This window comes from Augochlora pura, chromosome 3 (assembly GCF_028453695.1).
Source record: "Augochlora pura isolate Apur16 chromosome 3, APUR_v2.2.1, whole genome shotgun sequence".
In the NCBI taxonomy this organism is placed as follows: domain Eukaryota; kingdom Metazoa; phylum Arthropoda; class Insecta; order Hymenoptera; family Halictidae; genus Augochlora; species Augochlora pura.
Window position 1 is genome coordinate 20,150,763 of NC_135774.1, and position 20,319 is coordinate 20,171,081.

The following is a 20,319-nucleotide window of genomic DNA, read 5'->3' on the forward strand; positions in this document are numbered from 1 at the left end:
ATGCATGTATTTCCGAATGATACTCAATCCATTTTGAGACATGTTTTAAACGTATGTATTCGTAGGTAATGCTGTGACAACTTCAGAAAGATCTTGCTAATTATTACACTGCCCAGAATATTAGGGCAAGAATTAAAGCCATGCGACATTGTCTGTTAATGTTAAACCTTTACCCTCGAAGCCATTCTAACTCCAAAGACATTTATAATTCGAACTAATGCTTGGACATCACCAGATCACACAAACGTGAGATTAAGGACGTAATATCCTGTTCCCATGAATTTGTGGCCTCGAAAAGGGACGAGGGTTTCAGGAGAACTCGTTACAAGTTTTCTCAGAAGTTCTTTTTATCGTGAGATTTAGAAGAAACTTGCAGAACACCCATGCTAGTTGTATCTGCAACATACAAGAGATCAATAAACTCGATGAATATTCTGTAATCTGTGTTAATTGGCTTGAAAAATACTTCGATCTTTTTGAATCTGTCTGTGACACATTGAGCTGGATGACTGGCAGCGGTGGAACATTGTTGTCTTCTACTTAGTCGTTCCTAAATACCACAAAAGTAGCTTTTATCGTGCAGGAGCTCTTCAATAACTCGGCACAAATTTGATTTTATTATTTCAAATTCCATAAATTAAAATTATTAAAATATATATCAGTTTAAAATAAGTTAAATTTAAATGTCGTACTGATGTTGGGTCGGAGGGATTTATAAAAGTTCTTTATTGAACGTTGCAACTTGCGTAAAAATTATCTAAAATAATGAGCACTGAAAAGTGCTGTTTGGAGCACTAAAAAGTGCTGTTTGAAACACTAAAAGGTGCTGTTTGAAACACTAAAAAGTGCTGTTTAGAGCACTGAAAAATGCTGTTTTTTATCATCTTCTTGGTTCTCTTGGCCCCAATATTCTGTGGATTTGGCAGTGGCGGTGACGGTGTCTGTGGACGTGTGAGCCCGTTCTCGTCGTTGCCTCTTATCCTTACATCTGAATCGTTCCTTTGCTGTTCTGAGTACCACTCGCATTGATTTCTGGAAATCCCAGCGAGTAGGCTTTGGAAATGTTTTACTTTTGCAGACAGCATCTGCAATATTGTTTTATACAAAAATTATTTCAATAATTATATTAATATTACTGTACAAATGTAATAATAATAAGTAATTTTTACCGTAAATAGCTTGCACAATTTTTGTTTTGTACAGTGGTTTGCACGTTTCTGTGCCAAACCATGTATAAGAGCCTAGGAGGCTGTCACAGATAGCCTCTCTAAAAGAGACACTGGTTGCCTGCTTTAAATTATTTCCTCCTAAATAACAGAAGTACATTACCTAAAAAGGTAAGTAAACATTAATATATGTACATACAGCAATGTCATAATTGTATATACTTACAACACTTTTGTATTCTGCAACAGAATTTCCAAATCTGTCTACTTCTTCTATGGTTCGAAGAGGCAGAAATTCTGGCTTCTGATCATTGTAAGCCTCTTCCTTGTCTAGGTTCCTACAGAAGAATTCGTTCATCTTCCTGCAAAAAAATAGTAAATTGTAGAATTTCTTGACAATAGCCGTGAATGTTATACTTACTTCACTTCCATCTCTACGCCTGTTAGTCTTTCACAAATGTTGCTGGAATACAAATAGAATCATTAAAATTTACTATAAAATGTAATTTTAACTATTACTTTAGTAAAAGAAAAGACATGCAAAAATTACCTTTCTGCTATCTTCTCTAGCATTCCTAACATTTTATCCAGTTTTGTCCCAATGTGGTTGTTATCCCCTGTATCATCTCCACCTAAAACAGTTACTATTAATTTGTGTAAGGGGTGGATAAATAGATGTACAAGTGTGGGTTACCCAAATTTAAAATCGAGCTTCAAGAATTTTCAAATATCCAAAATGCTGAAAGCAGATTAAGAAGTGTCTATAAGTTGGGAATTTTTTTAAAAGCATAGGCATATAAGAGAATACACAAGGCAGATAATACACAATCAGGAAAAGCTAATGTAAAAATGCCTAACAAATCCCATTTTAGAATTTCGGATACTCGAAAATTTTCGAGGTTTTATATGATTTTATATGACTTTGAGTATCCGGGAATTTCGGATCCCGACCACAATCCAAAGAAAATACCCGTCCCGATTTTACTCAGAAACTGCTAGTACTCGCCCACCTTTAGTTGTCATAGAAAATGTTGGAGGGTAAAACTCGTCATTTACACTTAGGGGTCAACAATATTATATCGCTCAGAAGCAAAAAATTGTTCAGAATATCGCCCTGTGTGCGGACATAGTAAGAATACTACGAGACGAAGAGTACAAGTTGTATATCCCGCCGCGTGTTACAGATAAAGTGCCAAAGGTATAAAAACATTCTTGTGGATAGGGAGGAAACGGTATTTGAATGTAGGAGTAATGTAGGGACTACTATACCTGCGTTCGTATTAACTGTGTGATTAGATTTGAAAAGCGACCTTTTCTTAGCGGTATAAGGATCTGTATCTTTCCTTGATTTCTGCATTTGTTGATTCCGTGGGCCTGGAGCTGACTGAAGATCCATGGGTTTTCGAGTATTTGAGCCTTTCAGGTTTCGTGTTTCAGCTACGATTCCTTCATGAGGATATGCTGGTTAGTTCGATAATTTTCGTGTAAACTCTTAATTACATCTTAATTACTATTACGAATGGGTTTTTATAGAGATTGAGTGAACGAGGGCTAACGACAACCATCAATTACTGAATACAACCGAATGACACTGAATTACCAACTGGACCAAGAGGATCGAATGCAGTCATTGTTACTACCACTATGCGCACCGTTGCAATTAATTTGCTCAAATGTCGTATAACTTCGTCATTCGTTACACACGAGCAGATCGACAGTGTAAGCCGAAAGGCAATATAGTTGACTGACGCGACGTGACCAATCACAAACATGAGAGCAACACTACTGCCATCTAGCATAACCTACTAAACTGCTTATTTGTGGCGTCACGAACGAAAAGTGGTTGAGCGATACAAAGATTCGAAAAGACATGCAACGTTGTTCGTTTGACTCGAATTCCCGGAATAATGACAATAATATGAATACAATAATATAGACTTTTTAATTTTTTAATTTTTATATTTAAACACCGAATTCTTTTCTATATATAGCTAATCGTTTTCTTTTTATTAAAATGAAATCAAACATGATATAGTTTGAATAGATCATTCTGATTGCATCAAATAAAATCAGTCACGATGTAATTGAATAAATATGATCTAAAACATATGGTGCTTGGTCTCACTTTAATTGAAAGTATCTCATCAATATGTTAAAAAACTAGAAATAAAAGGATTAAGACTTCATTTTTATTCTAGCATTATTGTGTATCTGCGCTTACGACTCTGGCTACGAAAACTACAATTTTTTCGCAGCAATGTGTGCTGAATTTGATCGGGCTATTTTTTTCCGTATTCTACAATGATTTGACCTGAGAAAAATTCATACCATAACTTTTATTCTCATCCCATTATATATTTAATCTTTTGTATGATGCAATCGAAGGAATAAAATTCTGATTATATTTTTATAATTGTTCGTTTGAAGTATCTTTGCCCTTGGAAGAATTTCTATATCATGAAATATATTTCATAACGATATGAATTATTTGCCGAGTATGTTTTCACGATACGCTTTTCCATAAGCGTGCTTACGTTTTTTAATTTTTGGAACATTTGTTTATATAGCGATAACACTTGATTACGTGCTGCTGTCATTTATTGCGTGCTGATAAATGACACTTCTATAATAGATAAGATTTCTGACTTGTAAAAATTCCCAAACTGCCGTCTGGTCTGTCTTTTTTTAATCTATAGATCTGTGATTCGATGTGCAAGGGAGTTGGATCGGGCATTTATAAAAGCCCATTCTAAATTCATCTGCTGACATTATACTCCTTAATTTAGGAGTTGCCGGTGTGTCAGAGATAAAAAACATATTCCTGTATTTCGAGTGACAAAATTTTAAACATTGTCAAAATGACCCTGGACGTATCAATGATGAAGTTCAACAACGGCAACGAGGTACCGGCTTTAGGACTGGGCACGTGGAAAGTAAGTTAATAACTTTACCAAATACATATTTCTTCACCTTTACGAGTACAAAATTAAAAAGAACGCAAACTTGCATACATGTTCCTTTAATTATAACAATTGTGTTAATTAATTTATTTAATTTATAGTTTGGTACTTTTATACCGGCTTATGATCTAGTATTTTTGTACCTAAAGCCGTAACATGACGCTGCAATAATAAGTTTAGATTGAGGAAAGTAAGAGAGAATAGATAAATAACATGAAAAGAATGATATTGTGAGTAAAAAAAATTATATAATACGGTTTCAGTTAGAATTTAAAATTTTCAGTCTAAGCCTGATGAGGTTACACAAGCAGTCAAAGATGCCATTGACTTGGGATATCGTCATATTGATTGTGCCCATATATATGGAAATGAAAAAGAAGTCGGTGCTGCCCTTGAAGCCAAGATAGCTGAAGGTGTTGTGAAAAGGGAGGACCTTTTTATAACAAGTAAATTATGGAATACTTTCCACAAACCAGAACTAGTTGAGCCAGCTATCAAAACTACTCTGTCCAATTTGGGTTTGGAATACCTGGATATGTACCTGATTCATTCGCCAATAGCTTTCAAAGAAGGCGATAATCTCTTTCCACAGAATGCAGATGATACTCCAGCCTTCAGTAATGTTGATTATCTAGATACATGGAAGGCCATGGAAGGTTTGGTAACTAAGGGACTTACAAAGAACATTGGTCTTAGCAACTTTAACTCTGAACAAGTGGAGAGGGTACTGAAGAACTGTACCATCAAACCTGTTACAAATCAGGTAAGTAATAGTGTTTAAACTTGTATTATTTTTTGTAAGTGGTCATCTACAATGTGTGTTTTTTCTTTTTTTATAGATTGAATGCCATCCATATTTAGCTCAGAAAGAGCTTTCTGAATTTTGTGTAGAAAGAGGCATTCTTATCACAGCCTACAGTTCTCTTGGATGTCCAGACAATCCATGGAGAAAACGCAATGATCCCAACCTGATGGATGAGAAGAAACTGGGAGAATTAGCAAAAAAATATAACAAAACACCTGCCCAAGTTCTTATCAGATATCAGGTATATAAACCTACATACTTCTAATAAATCAATCATATTCACTGAGTTATGTATATTTATTAAAAAAAACCTTGCATAGTTGGATCGTGGCCACATTGTAATTCCAAAGTCAGTTACAAAGTCGCGAATTGCTGAGAACAGCAAGGTGTTTGATTTCAAGCTGACCCCGGAAGATATTGCATATATTGATACACTTGATTGTAATGGCAGGATATTCCCAAGAAATAAGTATATATGTGTTCATTTTACAATTCTTGCCATATCTTGATAATTTTATTTACTTTATTAATATAAAAATTGATTTCTTTTTCAGCTTGAAATCTAGTCCTCATTACCCTTACCATATTCCTTTCTAATAAAAGAACTTAGGTCAAATAAGAATGTCTGCAAGTGGAATTTTTCAAAGTTCCGTATTAATTTCTTACGTGAGTTTTGTATAAAATAAATATTATTTAAATATAAATATGCGTGTATTTATTTTTACCGTACTAAATCTTTCTATAGTAAAAGTCTCAGTAGTAAATTCTAATGTAATAAACAAGGTTTATGATAAGTATTTTGACGAACGTCTTTTCTATACCAAAACCTTTCACAGTAATGCCTCATCACATTGGGACCTTTTTATCCTCACCATTTTAATGCTCATCCAGTTAAGCACAGTTGGTTTAGGAAATGATTGAGAGAGGCAGAACGAAAGCACCGGACTCTATGTGTGAGTGTCCCCACCGACGAGAAACCTAGGTCGTCTCACTCATCCAAGCTTACGGTCTCACTCTTTTCATGCATCCGTTTGCCTGGTGCTCCAACTGAAACACTCAGCCAATTCGACCTGTATTTTTTGCTAACGGTTACCTCCACCCATCACGAATACGGATATGGAGACTTGATTTGACCGAAGCTGACCGAGTACTAATCAATAATAATGTAATTTATAGGATTTCATAAGTGTTGTAAACATTTTTGATGTTTTATAAATTGATTAGTAGATTATACATATAATTACAAAATATTAACGAATGTTCTGAATTTATGAATAATATATTAGGTTGGAAACTATGAAACGGGCGTCGCAGCTGAACACAAACTAAATAAAAATGCCCGTTTCATAGTTTCTAACCTAATAGTTGTAATTCATAAATTTTATTACACAAAATTTGTACTTATAGTTTAAGAGGACAAGGCATTTGATCTGGTTTTCCATTTAAAACTGCTAGAATATTTCTGGCAGTAATTCTTGACATCTCTTCCCGCGTTTCTGTGGTAGCGCTACCAATATGAGGTAATATTACTAAAACAAGAATGTATTAAAATTTGTAAAATTAATCATAAATTATGAATATATAACTATTTTATTTACCACAATTACTCAATTGTAATAGTTCACTGTTGAGTGGAATGGGCTCTGGAGTCATGACATCTAATCCAGCTGCTCTAATTGTTCCTTCTTTTAAAGCTTCTATCAAAGCAGACTGATCAACAACTTCTCCCCTGCTAACATTAATAAATATAGCAGATCGTTTCATTTTACTGAATGTGCTTTTGTTAAACATTTGTCGTGTTTCTGGTGTTAATGCTGTTGTAACAATTACAAAATCGCTTTTTTCAAGTAGTTCATTGAGTTCTACTTTTTCTCCTCCAAATTCAGATGCTTCTGGTTTAATAGTTCTACCTGCATATAATATTTTAGCAGTATTAAAGCTTTTGAGGATTTTAGCAACTTGTGCACCTATCCGACCTAATCCTACTATTCCAACTGTAGATCCAGATAGTCCAGAACCACACATCCAAATAGGTGACCATGCTTTCCATTCTCCTCTATAAATAATATTTTATTTATTGTAGATTGATATTTAATTCAATTTTTATTGTATTTTATTGCACATCCATGGTGCTTACCTAAGATCAAGAACTTAAATATCTCAATCTGAAATTACATATTCTTTTAACATAAAATTTAAATAAAAAATAAATGTATGTTATCTCCAAAACTATTAAAATCATGTATATTTATAACATTTCTTGTATGATACAAAATAAAGGAGATATTTAGGTGCTTAACTTGGTCAGTATACACTGCATATTTTAACACATACGTGTAAGCAGCTTTGTATGCTTCCATTAATCTCCTAGAAGTAGCTAATAACAATGCTACAGTTAATTCAGCTGTTGCATCTGTTAAAATTCCAGGAGTGTAACCAACTTTGATGTTTCTGCTTTTTAAAGCTTTTAAATCTAGATGGTCTACTCCAACTGACATACTGCCAACTACTTTTAATTGTGGTCCAGCAGCATCTAAAATTTCGTCATCTATTTTGTCTGTCAGTACACAATAAACTCCATCAACATTTTGTATTTTTGACAGTAATGCAGATCTAGGTATTGGTTCTGTACTTTCCCATAGGACAATGTCACATCTACCATAAGGTGTAGAGAAATAAATAATTTTTATTTAATTTACAAACAATTTTTATTCGATATATATATATTGAAACAAAATTTACAAAATTGATTTCAGATATTTGTAAATAGCATCTGTTCTTGCACTACAAGTGCACGTGGTAGAATTGGAAATGTATGATATGCTTGAAAGAGTAAAGTGGATGCTTGTAGATGATTAATTTTTAAACTAATTAGTAAGTACTTACTCTTCTTTTAATAAATTGAATCCAGGACGTGGAATATCTGAGCGAGTAATTAAAACTTTTGGTCGATTCATTTTCGTTATGTCGATTGTAAAGAATTTTAGGTTGTATCGCAGCGACAGCGTGTAAGAGATTGAGAGTAGATTAGGCTTTGGATACGGTTTAGTAATTCGAATAAATCTTAACAACATGTTGTTATGATCACATGCGGACTATGTAACTATAACATTATTTTTTATTTACATATTTTATTAAACATTACGTAGCAAAATGGTAGAACTTCTCAATTACTTCAGTACCTTTATTAATAATATATATAGCTGTCTCTCAAATCAAGAGTTTGTTCTCCTAGTTCAAGAAATTTTTTATCCCTACCCTTCGCGCGATTACTTTAAAAAAGAACGGGAAATGATTAAGGGAGACAGACCGATTCTATGTGTGAGTACATATTTACATGAACGAGATGCATAGGCTGTCTCACTTTACCCTGCATGCGATCTCAATCTATTCTTACATTTGTATGACTGGCGCTCCATCTGAAACATGCGCGCATTATTCAATTTATACCTTTTGCCTCTGTCAGCAAATTTGCAAGCGATGCTCAATGCATATTTGGATATGTTTCGAATATTTGATTGTAAGCAATGTATCGACAAGTTGAACAGAATAAGATAAGTACATATACAGAATAAAATAAAAGAATGTTGCAAGTGCATAGTGTAAACTTCATTTTTCTGAAATATATTTATTTGTTCGAAATGCAATCCATTTTAATGTATAAACGCTATTTGTTGCATAGATAAATTCTACTATGAAGATTTTAACATTATCTTCGCAAACAAAGTATTTTTCCGTGAAAAGATTTGTATAGCTTAAAAAAAAATGAAAACTATTGGCGATAGATCGGCTATCAAGAATGTTGTAAAATTTCATACTTTTTGATTCATTTAATTCTGAAACTGATCCTTGCAATGTATTTAATACAGAATTCGCAAAGAATTCTTTTTGACAAAATATGACACTGGCGATACACAATAACGCAATTACGTAAGTAGGGAGATAAACATTAGCGGATCATGAAAATTTTTTTGCTCTTGGCCATTCGTTTAGGTTAATACTTTCTGTTTGGAATTTGTTGAGGGGTGTATGAGAGATCTCACAAATGTAATTTGGATAATGCCACTGGCATCAATCAAGTTCACCAAAGAGAACTTCTTGAAGGGTTCTTGATTGGAAGGTCAGTAACGAAGTGCGCAAATATGACAGTATCAATTAGAATCGACAATGTGATGCGTGACTTTTATTACATATACATACATACACAACTTCATATGCGTACTACTACCAAGAACTTTAAACAGTCTGAAGTGCGAAGCAATCTCATAATGTCAACTATTATGAATGCGTCATAAATATTATTGTATTGACAAGTCATCGACGTTAAAAACTAATGACAAAATAATTTGATTCTCAAACACTGGCACTACAATAAAAAAGTAAAATATAGTAATACCGTTTGATGTTTTAAATTGTTTCGAATTAGAATTTTTATAAAATTTATCTCTGACTGCGACTGAAACATTTTCGATACACACATTTAACATGACAACTACAGCTGTTGTCAATAATTGGACTTTTAATAAAACGCTTGGTTCTGGAGGATTTGGTATTGTTGAATTATGGACACATAAAAATGGTACTAGACTTGGTACGTATGTAATTTTATGAATAAATGAATATCCAAATAAGATATGTTATTTTACTATATGAAATGTTATAAACAGTTATAATTATTATTATCCTAAATTGTAGCAATTAAAAAATGTAAGTGGGATACTGCACAATTAACAAAAAAACAAATAATGAGGTGGACTAATGAAGTTGAAATAATGAAACGCTTAGAGCATCCAAATATTGTAAAAAGTTTAGAATTACCTTTTATGTATCCTGATGAAAGAATACATTTACCCATATTATGTATGGAATTTTGCAAGAAAGGTGATCTCAGGAAGGTAACTTATAAAAATATCAAGTTTTAGTTCCATTTTATATGCTATGTATTTTACTATTAGTATTTTATAAATTATAGGTTTTAAATAAACCAGAGAATTGTTATGGAGTTAGTGAAAAGGAAGCAATTATAATAATGAAGCATATCTCTTCTGCTGTTGAATACTTACATTCGAACGTTATTTCACATCGTGATTTAAAACCTGAAAACATAGTATTACAAGATGACTATAATAAAGTAAGTTATGTTATTGTTTAATTGTGTAAATATCTATATAGAAATACAAATATCATACATAGCTCAATAAAGAGAAAATATTTTATAGATTTCGTATAAATTAATAGATTTAGGATATGCAAAAGAACTTGGTGAAACCAGTTCAGTTGCATCTATAGTAGGTACCTTAAATTATGTTGCTCCAGAACTTCTTTGGAATGAGAAATATAGTTGTTCTGTGGATTACTGGAGTTTAGGAATTTTATTTTATGAACTCATCACTGGAACAAGACCATTTTTGCCACGAATGCAAGATACTATGAAATGGTACTACATGTAATATAATTCTACCATAAGAACAATGTATACAGTCAAGTATAGTAATTTTATTGACAATTTATAGGATGGAGAACATAAAGAATAAAAGATATAATGATATCTGTGCTTATGAATCAGAAGAAAAGAATATAATTTTTAGTGAAGATATTGTAGGTCCCACAAATTTATCAAGGTACAAACAAACCAGATTTTTAGTACACTGAACAATTGTCCCTAAATAAAGTATGTTATGTATTAGATGCCTTATAAACAAATTGATAGAATGGTTTAGAGTGATGCTACAATGGGATCCAAAAACAAGAGGAAGAAAGTGTGATGAAAACGGCATAATGCAGCTAGTAGCATTTAAATTACTTCAGTCAATTTTGTCTAAACAGGTATACATTTTAACGAATTATTATTTACTAGAGAATAGTAACAAAATGCTCTTACATATCAAATTAATGACATGCCTTCAAAATCAACTGTGTATTTTACTATAATAAACAATAATTTTTCTATTTTCAAATCTGTTCAGTGACATTTCAGTTTAATATTTTTAGTATTTATAATATATATTTCTTATTTTTCAGATTATATATGTATTTTCTGCAGCAACATTTGAGCTTTATACGTATGAAATATGCAACACTACTACGGTCACAGAGTTACAAAGTATGATTAAACAAGATACTAACATACCTTTAAATGAACAAATTCTAACGAATTATTTTGGCGAAGTTCTCATTTCTAATGAAACATCTCTTCTTTCACAAATTCAGGTATTAGTTTAAATACATAGAATTTTGAAGAAATACTTTTATAATTTTGAAAAGTTACTTTTTAAGTAGACATCTTTTTAATGTCTATAATTTACATTAATAATTTTATTATAGGATCCAACATTATTTATTTTCCGAAGAGATAGTAGTTTTGTTGGAATTAAAGCTGAACAAGATATACCTCTCCAAGTACAAAAATTAATACAAACGATAGTTCCATTGGATTTTGGAACATTAATGGACTATTATCGCGTAGCAATATATTTTTTAAAAACAGAATTAGATCTGTTTCAACTGTACATCTTTGCATTAACTATAAAAATGTAAATATTTCATATTCTACATCTCAAAACTATCATATACATGATTCGGCCGAATAATACGTTATAAAAAAATGAAGAATACAATTTTTTTATTTGAGGCTTAGTTTTCGAGAAAAATGAGTTGGAAAATTCATTCTATTCGAATGCTGTCTCGGACACATAATCACACGATACACGCTTCTACATGCTATTCAGCCGGATTCTGTATATTAAATGTACATATGTAAACATAACTATACAACATTTTAGAGATTTAACAATTACAAGACTTAATACATTTAATGAAAATATAAAAAGTACGTTGACAAATGTAAACATTCTTCTGACTGAACTCTCTATGGTGCAAATAAAACAGGATAAGGAATCTGTAAGTGGAAGTAATACGAATTGTTCGGAAATTAATCCCGAAAAAATAACAACACTTTTAAATACCATTGACCAAGTCAAATTGAATTTCAATGTATTAGTCGAAGATAGTAGTAGATTAAAAAGTAGTGCTCAGAGTATTGATAATGCCGAGCGCATATCACAATTGTAAGTAAAAGTTTTATATATTTTTATATGTATATGGTACATAGAGATTGGAGTCATACTTTCATTTTATATAGATACAATGATGCAATTAACGTATATCAACTGCATAAGAAGGAGCATATTCATAGGCATGCTAAACCAACAGAAATGGTGAAGATAATTTTTAATTTTTTAAAGGCCAAAGAAGAATTTTTATGTAATGATAATCTTCGAGGGATCATAAAGTATGTATACTTGCATATTGTCGTATTTAAATATTAATTTATGATTCAATTAAAACATGGTAAATAATTCTTATAGACATACAGAAGAATTAGAAAATAATATTTTAGTATTGGAAAAAATTTTTGATTCCGTTACTGTTATGACAGCTGTATATCGTGATGCGCTTAAAGAGAAAATAAATACATCTGCAGTAATAAATAATGAAGCTAGACATCGTTCAGAAGTCGACGTCCTTGTATCTGACAATTTAGTAATATGTTATGCGTAAGTTTATATATCTTTATTTTATTACCAAATATAAAAATGATAAACAACAGCTTTTTCTTTTATCTCAATAGATTCGATAAACTTTTGGGTAAAATACCGGAAATGTTCAAGCAAATAGCTAGTCTGGAACCATAATAGCGACAGTAAGATATTTATGTGTTTATACATGTTCAAAATTTTATTGTAAAACAGACGTTTAAATGTAAAATACCATTTACATAGAATTGTTTTGTAAATATATTTAGTCTACTCTAATATTCTTCAGTACTCTTGGAATATAATGTCGCACTCCCCATTTAATGTTGGCTTGCTTATCTGTTTTGAGAAAAGTATAAACGGGTCCGCTGGTTGCATTCTTCCATCTCATCAACTTCCTAGATTGTCTTAGTGGATCTATAAAATTAATATTATTAACTTTTTTAAATTTCACACTTGTATCTTAAGCCAACATAAATTTTAAACCGAATGTTTAATAAATGAAATTAAAGAATTGATTATTTACATATTTGTGTAATAAACAATGCATTATTTTAAATGTTTGATATACCTCCATTGGAAATGGCACACAGTGCAATGTATAGATATAAATATATGAAAATATATTTCTGTAACAACTGTAAAAAAATTGAGTTTTAATTACAAATATCTATGATGGCGCAACAACAATCAATTTTTGATTATATATATACTCACATAATAAATATTTGTCAGCTGGAAATTCATTGTGTTCATCACAGAAATTAAACATTGACTGCACCATAGTGGTACAGTGCCATCGATCTTATTCTATGAATGTAGCAAAAAATGTTATGGATGATTGGATATGTAACACAGAAATATTTCCATTAAACTTTCACCAGTAGAAAACATAACAGGTGTACTTCCACCCATGGTTCAATACTTTTCGTACTATCTATTATCTATTCAAGATAAACAAGAAAATGCAACTTTTTATTTTGTGATATATTTTATTAAAAAATTGTATACACATCCTAAACTGAAGAGTAAACAACAATGTTAAAATAAATATTATGATTTTTATTTGCTATTACTTTCTCTGCACTGAGAAATCTTACACACCGTACTATTTTCCTAGATTGTCCACATACATTAACGATTATGCAATTCCACGTATAAAAGTTCATTGTACATTAATTTCAGAAGTAAAAAAGACAGGAAAATCAGATTGTTTTGAATGTCGTTTGTTCAATCTTTCTGAAAAAGATTTCAGAGATTGAAGAATAGATTAATTTCAGAAGTAAAAAAACAGGAAAATGAGATTGTTCTGAATATCATTTGTTCAACCTTTCTCAGAAATAGATATTATTCATTATCACTGATGTCTTCATCAGTTGTGAATTCGGAATGTTCGTCAGCTGCATCAACATCTTCTGCAGTTTCTTCGTCTGAAATATCCCACTGAGGATGTTCTGTAAGTACTTCTGGCGCTTCTTTCACATCCAACTACAAATATTTTTATGATAAGAATATTCTGATGTATATTTCATAAAATTGTTGTTTGTAATAAGTAAACAAATAAATGCACCCACATACCTTAATATTTTGAGCTTGATCAAAGCCGAGATACGAGTCACTACGTAAACATACAGTAAACGTATAAACACCTGGCCACTTTGGTGCTGTAAACTTCAACTGAATTTCTTCAGAATGTGCTAATGACTTGACAAAAATAGGAGGTGTCAGTAAAGTCTGACTCTTGCGATCGCATATGTAAACCCACCAGTATTCCTGTTTAACATCTGGAAATAGGGGGCAGTGTACTTCATGTGATAAATTACTCCTTCCCTCCAAAACTTTTTCTCTTTTTGAAATTCTTTGTTGAAACCTATATAAACGTATGGATAAGTTATTCACATTTCATGATATACAATTGAAGCATTGGATGACCTCAATTACAATTATACGGAATATATTATCTTAATTTTATAAAAGGATGGTGGAGGGGCAACTTATGGTGAACATAGATATCATTTAGGTGGAGGTGTCTGTAAAATTTTAAGGTAACCTTTTAAACAAATCTTTACCTTTCCCACTCTGTATCGTCATCATCGACGGATACATCTTTCTTATCATGACTATCTTCATCATCACTCCTGTCGCTGTCAACATTACTGTCACTAACATCGGATAGTTTATCTTTGGAAGACTCTTTTTCTACTTTATCATCTTTCTTCTTTGCATTAGGAATATTTGTTTTTTGAGCATTCTCATTTCCAGACTGTGACTGTGCATTTTTTACAGCTGCAGACTTTTTACTAGTGCCTTTTTTGTGAGATTTCTTTTGACCTTTCTTTTGTCTATGCCATGCAGGCTTCTTTATAACTTGGTTTTGTTCTTCTGGTACCTCTTCAGGAGCATCACCACTCCCAACTTTACCATCATCAATCATTGTTTGTTCTTTGACAGTATCATCTCCGAACAAATGTCTCATATCTTTGCGAGTTAACGATACTGTCACGGTTACGATAGCACCGACGGTATAAACTGTGGGGTTTTCATCATCAATGACTGAAATCATAAAAAAGATTATTAGATTAAAGAAAACGAATTTTACAACAGAAATATGTGTATAGTACAGTGAATGTTATGTGAACTATACCTTCGGATCGTACTTTGAAGTCTACATATGGCATACTACCAAGAACTTTCATAACATCTTCATATTCACTGTCTGATAAATTTCTAAGGATCAGTCTTGTTTCTTCTCCTTTCAATTGTGCAAATTGTTGAAGACTTCTGATTTGATGCTAATAAATTAAAATGTACGTATATTAAAGCTTTTTAATTATAGCATGTAAAGAAAAATAACAACTTAACTTTACCTTCTTTGCTAAGAAACATTTTAAATTATCTTCAGTTATATGTGGTAATTGCAAAAGAGGATTTTTAAATTCCCAAAATCCTTGTACTATCATAGGACATAATTTCATACAGTTCTCTATAGTTTTTATACTGGGTAATTGTGGAACTGGAAAAAAAGTATATTTAAATTTACATTCGTATCTTGTATCAATTTATTGGAGTGTTTCTTTTATTAATTTGTACATACCTCTCTTAGCATAAGCTAGTAGAATTATTCTATTAACGCAAGTAACCATTTCTTGAATTAAATAAGGACATTTTTTTAGTATATATTGTTTATCTTTTTCCAACGTTTCAGGATTTAGCGGTATGCGAGATAAGTGTGCATGAAGTAAAGCTCTAGCTTTAATTGAATATGAATTGCATAATGGTTCCTCCCTATTTTTTACCCCTAGTAAGGGCAATTGTTTAATAAGCTAAAAAGTAAGAATCAATTTGTTATGCAATTTTGTTAATGGTTCGATTGGGAATGCCAAATAATGAAATAAAATATCTTATACATGCAATTACAGACATATACTCATGAAAGTATTCAACTACCTTTCAAAACGCCATAATTTTTGTATCATTGGACCAAACAATCTAATTTTTTTTAGCTGTTTAGTCTAATTTACTAGACAATGATTAAATAATTGTTTTAAAAAATTGCAATTGGTTGGAATGATACAAAAATTGTTTCTTAAACTTTTTTAACTGAGTCTATTACAAAAATTTAAAAACTATGTTTTGTAAATTTTGGTAATTCATATGCATACTGAAAAAAGTTAATTGTAATTGGTTAACGTTATTATGAACTACAAACAGAGATAGCGATAAGATAGCGATAATCGAAAGTTTTCATAACTTTCGACTGATAACTGTAAGAAACCTCGAAATTATGTAATTTTTCAATGCCTGCAGCTTGTTTTTGTGTTAGCCGAATGCATTTTTTAAATCTCCATTATAAGTTCGGATAAAAAGGTTGCAAAAACATCATTTTTAAAATTTTTGTATGATCCTTACCAATTAAAATTTTTTAATCATTGTCGAATAAACTAATCCCTCTAATATTTCAAAAAATTTAGATTGCTTGGTCCGATTATAAAAAAGTTGCTCCGTTTTAAAAGGTAGACAAATACTTTAATGAGTATGTGTATATAGAAAAGTATATAACTACAAGTAATTTTAGTACACGTGAAATAAATATTAAATATTTATAGAAATACTATAGTTCTTGTCTTACCGAATGTACTTCATCATAATCTGTATGTCTTTCAATTATTTCTGTATTTAGTTCTTTACAGAATTCGAAGGAAGCAGCAAGCACCATAATTACTCTCTTTAATGACATCGATGACGTTTTCAGAAAGTAGTAATAATGCATTTTTGATGTTTCCAATAACACCTAAGTGGATACGATATGAACATTAATTTTTTTCTTTAATTAATATTGTAATGTTTCTCAAATTCGATTTATATTTACTTGATCATCAGTGTAACGATTACTCTTATACCACCACATTCCAACAGCAATGGGTAAAGCAAACATAAATACTAATGAATACAATCCCAAAACCCATACAGAATTTTCTTTCTCAACAATCCAAGATGGTAAAGCTATTCCAAAACTCATTGCTCTTGGACCATCTGGATTTCCATACTTTTCCCAATTTCTTCGTGCTTCCTCATCTGTTAATGCCTGATAAGCTAGTAATATAAAAGTCAATATTATTATCTTTAATAATATCTGGAACTTAACATCTATAAATGGTATTACTAATATATTGTAATTATTATTCATGAAAAATATATACTTGATTGGGTTATATAACTAACTGCCAGTATACAAGCACACATTTGTGTTAGTTGTTGATAAGTTTTATATTATTTTAATCTAATATTAACCTTTGGTTAGTTTCATAAATGCTTTATCATCTCCAGTCTCTTTATCTGGATGAAGAATCAAAGACTTTTTACGATAAGCCTTTTTAATGTCACCTTGTGATGATAGCTGCAAATGAGTATAACATTGAAAATACAGGAATGCTTGTTACAGTGTACATGTAATTTATTTTCCAACATATTATGAATACTTACAGTAGAAACTTCCAATATTTCAAATGGATCAAAATTGGCCCTTTCATAATCAAATTGTGATACTTTATATGCCAAAAATATTAAGATCACCCATCCCAATATAATGAGGAATTTTCTGCAATGATGTAATGGTATTTAATGAAACATCCATAATTTGTATATATAAACACATTTCATGTAAAGAATAACTTACTTAAATAATGCTTTGGTTTCTTTCCATGGTTCATTAAGTTGCAAAATAATTTTCTTCTTCTTACATCCATTACATTGACATTCTCTTGCCTCTTGATCTGGATCTAATTGTGGATAATAATTATATCTAATGTTCAATATTTGTATGTAATATTTTATAGCATAATTGATTTGTATAATTAACATTTGGTTTGCATAGCAAAACCTTAAGTTGTATAGTTACTTAATGTAACGTATAAATATCATGTATTATTTTGTTCAAAAATTTGTTGACATAAGAATTTCTTTTATGTTCTGAGAAATAATATTTACTCTAAATCATACATAATTTTCATAATTAAAAATATTAAAACTGGGATTACATGTTATAAAATATTTTATTGTTCTTGTATTTATTATATTTTGCAATATTAGTTGTTAATAAATATGGATAATATATTAAATTAAAAGTAAAACAGAGCTTTATGTAAAATGAAATGCATATAATATACATATAATATATATATATATATAAAGTAAATATGTATGTATATATCTACATATTTACTATAATATATATATACATATATAAATATTTTCAAAACGATATTCATTGCTGTAAAATTTAAAGTTACAGGATGAAAATCATCAAATATCTTAACATCCTGTAATTTAGATTTGAATGTTCGGAATGTCGTAGTTTGTTATTGAGGTTATTAGTAAATTACTAACGGGATGTTCACAATTAAGTGATCAGTTGCATAGTGACAGAAATGAGTACAGTGTATAGCCAAACTTTATGAGTGGGTGAATAATATTCATGACAAAGCAACGATAACGTAATGTCACTTAATTTCTATGTTTAATAAAATAGATTTATCCAAATCTAACCTTGCTTCGGGCAACGTGGCCAAAGATAGTACGTCCCAGGTATCAAGAGAAGTGCCAAAAATGAAAGTAAAACGTAGAAAAATTTTCCACCACTTTCGTCATATTGAAATTTTTGGCCACTCATAGTTCATTAAATAATAATATTTAAGTATATTGTTTAAGTACATTCATTACTAAATTTCACTTTGAATTTACGGTACCATCCAATATATAGTAAAGTTACAGAGTTGTCGCTGTCAATATTGCCAACTCAGCACAGTATGCCAACTGAGCAGGCACAGATTAATCTTACAGAGGAGAAAACTTCTTTCAAACCTTTGATGTTTGCGTCACTAAATTGCACGACCTTGAAATATTACTACACACCAATGTTGTCACTTCTTTGCGGGTGTTTTTCCATCTTTCTCTATGAACCACTAAATGGAAGAGGAAGGGGAGGCTATACGTGAGCATAAAAAACTGTGGCAAGCGCGGCAATATTTGAAACGTAATACTGCAAAAAACTATAATTTAGAATTTTATTAGCTTACGTTTATGAACTAATTATATTCATAAACTAAATTATTGTAAAAAGATTATAGTTATCACATTAGATATATAATTTATATACATGTGAAGAATCATATAGAATAACCCCCCAAAATATTCGTATATCATTTAGATGATTAAGGGATCTAGAGAGAGAGAGAGAGGGAGAGATGTAGAAAATTACTAAAATGCTTTTTTTTTAAAATTTTGCTAGTGCTTGGAATGACAAAATAAATAAAAAAATCACATTTTTTATTTTTTTATCTGAACCTGTAATGAAAATTTGAAGAAATGCCTTTCACAGCTCTCGGTAACTTATATGTATACAAGATGAAAATGTTATCGAAATCGGTTATTGTTATTATGATATACAACAAATTAAAAATCACAAAAATTGCAGTTTTGTTACGTTCTTTAACGCTTTTGACAAAATGTGTAAGAAATGTATTGTTTTCAAAATCTTTCAATTCCTGTAGATTGTCTATGGGTTAACCGACTTCGATCACATTTTCAGCATGCATAAAAAAGTTAGAAAACAAAAGTTTTCTTATCATTTTTATCATTTCAAGTAATAGCAGAATTAAAAAGAAAGCATTTTAGTCATTATTTCGTAGATTAGTCCCTCTATTATCGAAAAAATTCAAATCATTTAGTACGGCTTTAAAAAAGTTATTGCATTTTAAAAGGTATACGAACACTTTTGTGGGCCACTGTACATGTTATGTCACATCCTCTATTCCTACTACATACGTATTCATTATGTACATCATTAAATAATAAAAATGTAGATCAATGCAATGATGCGAAATACCATTTCTGTGTCGCACGCACAAAATTATCGATAGTTCCCGATCTTATTTACGCCTATTTCAGTATGAAAATGTGTGTACATATGTATTTTTGTATGTAATTATCCTTCTTGCTATAAGGGACAACTAAAGTCACAACAAGTGAATAACTGTTCCCGTCTACTGAAATCGTACTACGTACTTCATATTTGTAATACAAGAATGAATTCCACAACTTCAGCACATCACTTTTCCAGGAACACATTGTACATAATTCGGAAAAATATTTGTATATATATATCTGTGTATATCTATATCAATGTATATATCTATGTGTATACATATATATATATCTTTATTTGCTGAGAAGAAATGCATAATTGCGCACATACCACGTACGATTCAAATGTAATTCAGTAATGGGACCTTTTCCTGCACACCCACAGGCTCAGCTTGATCCGCTAGCGAGAGTTGATGTGGAATTTTTCTTTA

The 20,319-nt window shown here is 30.8% G+C and overlaps 5 protein-coding genes across 9 annotated transcripts; 2 read left to right on the forward strand and 3 right to left on the reverse strand.

Annotated features, from left to right (window-relative positions):
• Window positions 1-837: 837 nt before the first annotated feature.
• Window positions 838-2,759, reverse strand: LOC144468219 (uncharacterized). The gene is made up of 6 exons (XM_078177562.1): window positions 2,436-2,759; window positions 1,717-1,798; window positions 1,588-1,629; window positions 1,393-1,528; window positions 1,170-1,329; window positions 838-1,085 (listed from the first exon to the last, which is right to left on the reverse strand). The coding sequence occupies exons 1-6, from the start codon at window positions 2,560-2,562 to the stop codon at window positions 853-855; spliced, it is 780 nt and encodes a 259-aa protein (XP_078033688.1). The 5' UTR covers window positions 2,563-2,759; the 3' UTR covers window positions 838-852.
• A 1,121-nt stretch (window positions 2,760-3,880) lies between these two features.
• LOC144468218 (aldo-keto reductase 1B-like) lies at window positions 3,881-5,635 on the forward strand. Its single transcript, XM_078177561.1, has 5 exons — window positions 3,881-4,099; window positions 4,410-4,889; window positions 4,966-5,172; window positions 5,252-5,400; window positions 5,486-5,635. Exons 1-5 carry the CDS (start codon window positions 4,025-4,027, stop codon window positions 5,526-5,528), a joined length of 954 nt encoding a protein of 317 aa, XP_078033687.1. The 5' UTR covers window positions 3,881-4,024; the 3' UTR covers window positions 5,529-5,635.
• Window positions 5,636-5,788: 153 nt separating this feature from the next.
• LOC144468217 (glyoxylate reductase/hydroxypyruvate reductase-like) lies at window positions 5,789-8,240 on the reverse strand. The gene is made up of 5 exons (XM_078177560.1): window positions 8,114-8,240; window positions 7,818-8,034; window positions 7,266-7,586; window positions 6,530-6,987; window positions 5,789-6,460 (listed from the first exon to the last, which is right to left on the reverse strand). Exons 2-5 carry the CDS (start codon window positions 8,003-8,005, stop codon window positions 6,333-6,335), a joined length of 1,095 nt encoding a protein of 364 aa, XP_078033686.1. The 5' UTR covers window positions 8,006-8,034; window positions 8,114-8,240; the 3' UTR covers window positions 5,789-6,332.
• Window positions 8,241-8,494: 254 nt separating this feature from the next.
• Ikkbeta (inhibitor of nuclear factor kappa B kinase subunit beta) lies at window positions 8,495-13,330 on the forward strand. 3 transcript variants are annotated; one of them, XM_078177557.1, is made up of 13 exons: window positions 8,495-8,861; window positions 8,925-9,522; window positions 9,627-9,826; window positions 9,904-10,062; window positions 10,151-10,368; window positions 10,445-10,552; window positions 10,619-10,757; window positions 10,953-11,141; window positions 11,256-11,464; window positions 11,714-11,998; window positions 12,073-12,222; window positions 12,299-12,487; window positions 12,562-13,330. In XM_078177557.1, the coding sequence occupies exons 2-13, from the start codon at window positions 9,417-9,419 to the stop codon at window positions 12,623-12,625; spliced, it is 2,016 nt and encodes a 671-aa protein (XP_078033683.1). In that variant the 5' UTR covers window positions 8,495-8,861; window positions 8,925-9,416; the 3' UTR covers window positions 12,626-13,330. The 3 variants fall into 3 exon arrangements, with proteins under 3 accessions (XP_078033683.1, XP_078033684.1, XP_078033682.1); XM_078177558.1 differs by having other exon boundaries at window positions 8,495-9,526; XM_078177556.1 differs by having other exon boundaries at window positions 8,495-9,522.
• Window positions 13,331-13,466: 136 nt separating this feature from the next.
• Sec63 (translocation protein Sec63) lies at window positions 13,467-18,787 on the reverse strand. 3 transcript variants are annotated; one of them, XM_078177555.1, is made up of 13 exons: window positions 18,512-18,787; window positions 17,643-17,745; window positions 17,450-17,564; window positions 17,258-17,363; window positions 16,836-17,059; window positions 16,596-16,757; window positions 15,561-15,789; window positions 15,334-15,479; window positions 15,111-15,258; window positions 14,536-15,019; window positions 14,045-14,336; window positions 13,796-13,954; window positions 13,467-13,701 (listed from the first exon to the last, which is right to left on the reverse strand). In XM_078177555.1, exons 1-12 carry the CDS (start codon window positions 18,633-18,635, stop codon window positions 13,814-13,816), a joined length of 2,274 nt encoding a protein of 757 aa, XP_078033681.1. In that variant the 5' UTR covers window positions 18,636-18,787; the 3' UTR covers window positions 13,467-13,701; window positions 13,796-13,813. The 3 variants fall into 3 exon arrangements, with proteins under 3 accessions (XP_078033681.1, XP_078033680.1, XP_078033679.1); XM_078177554.1 differs by having other exon boundaries at window positions 13,467-13,705; XM_078177553.1 differs by having other exon boundaries at window positions 13,467-13,954.
• Window positions 18,788-20,319: the final 1,532 nt, after the last annotated feature.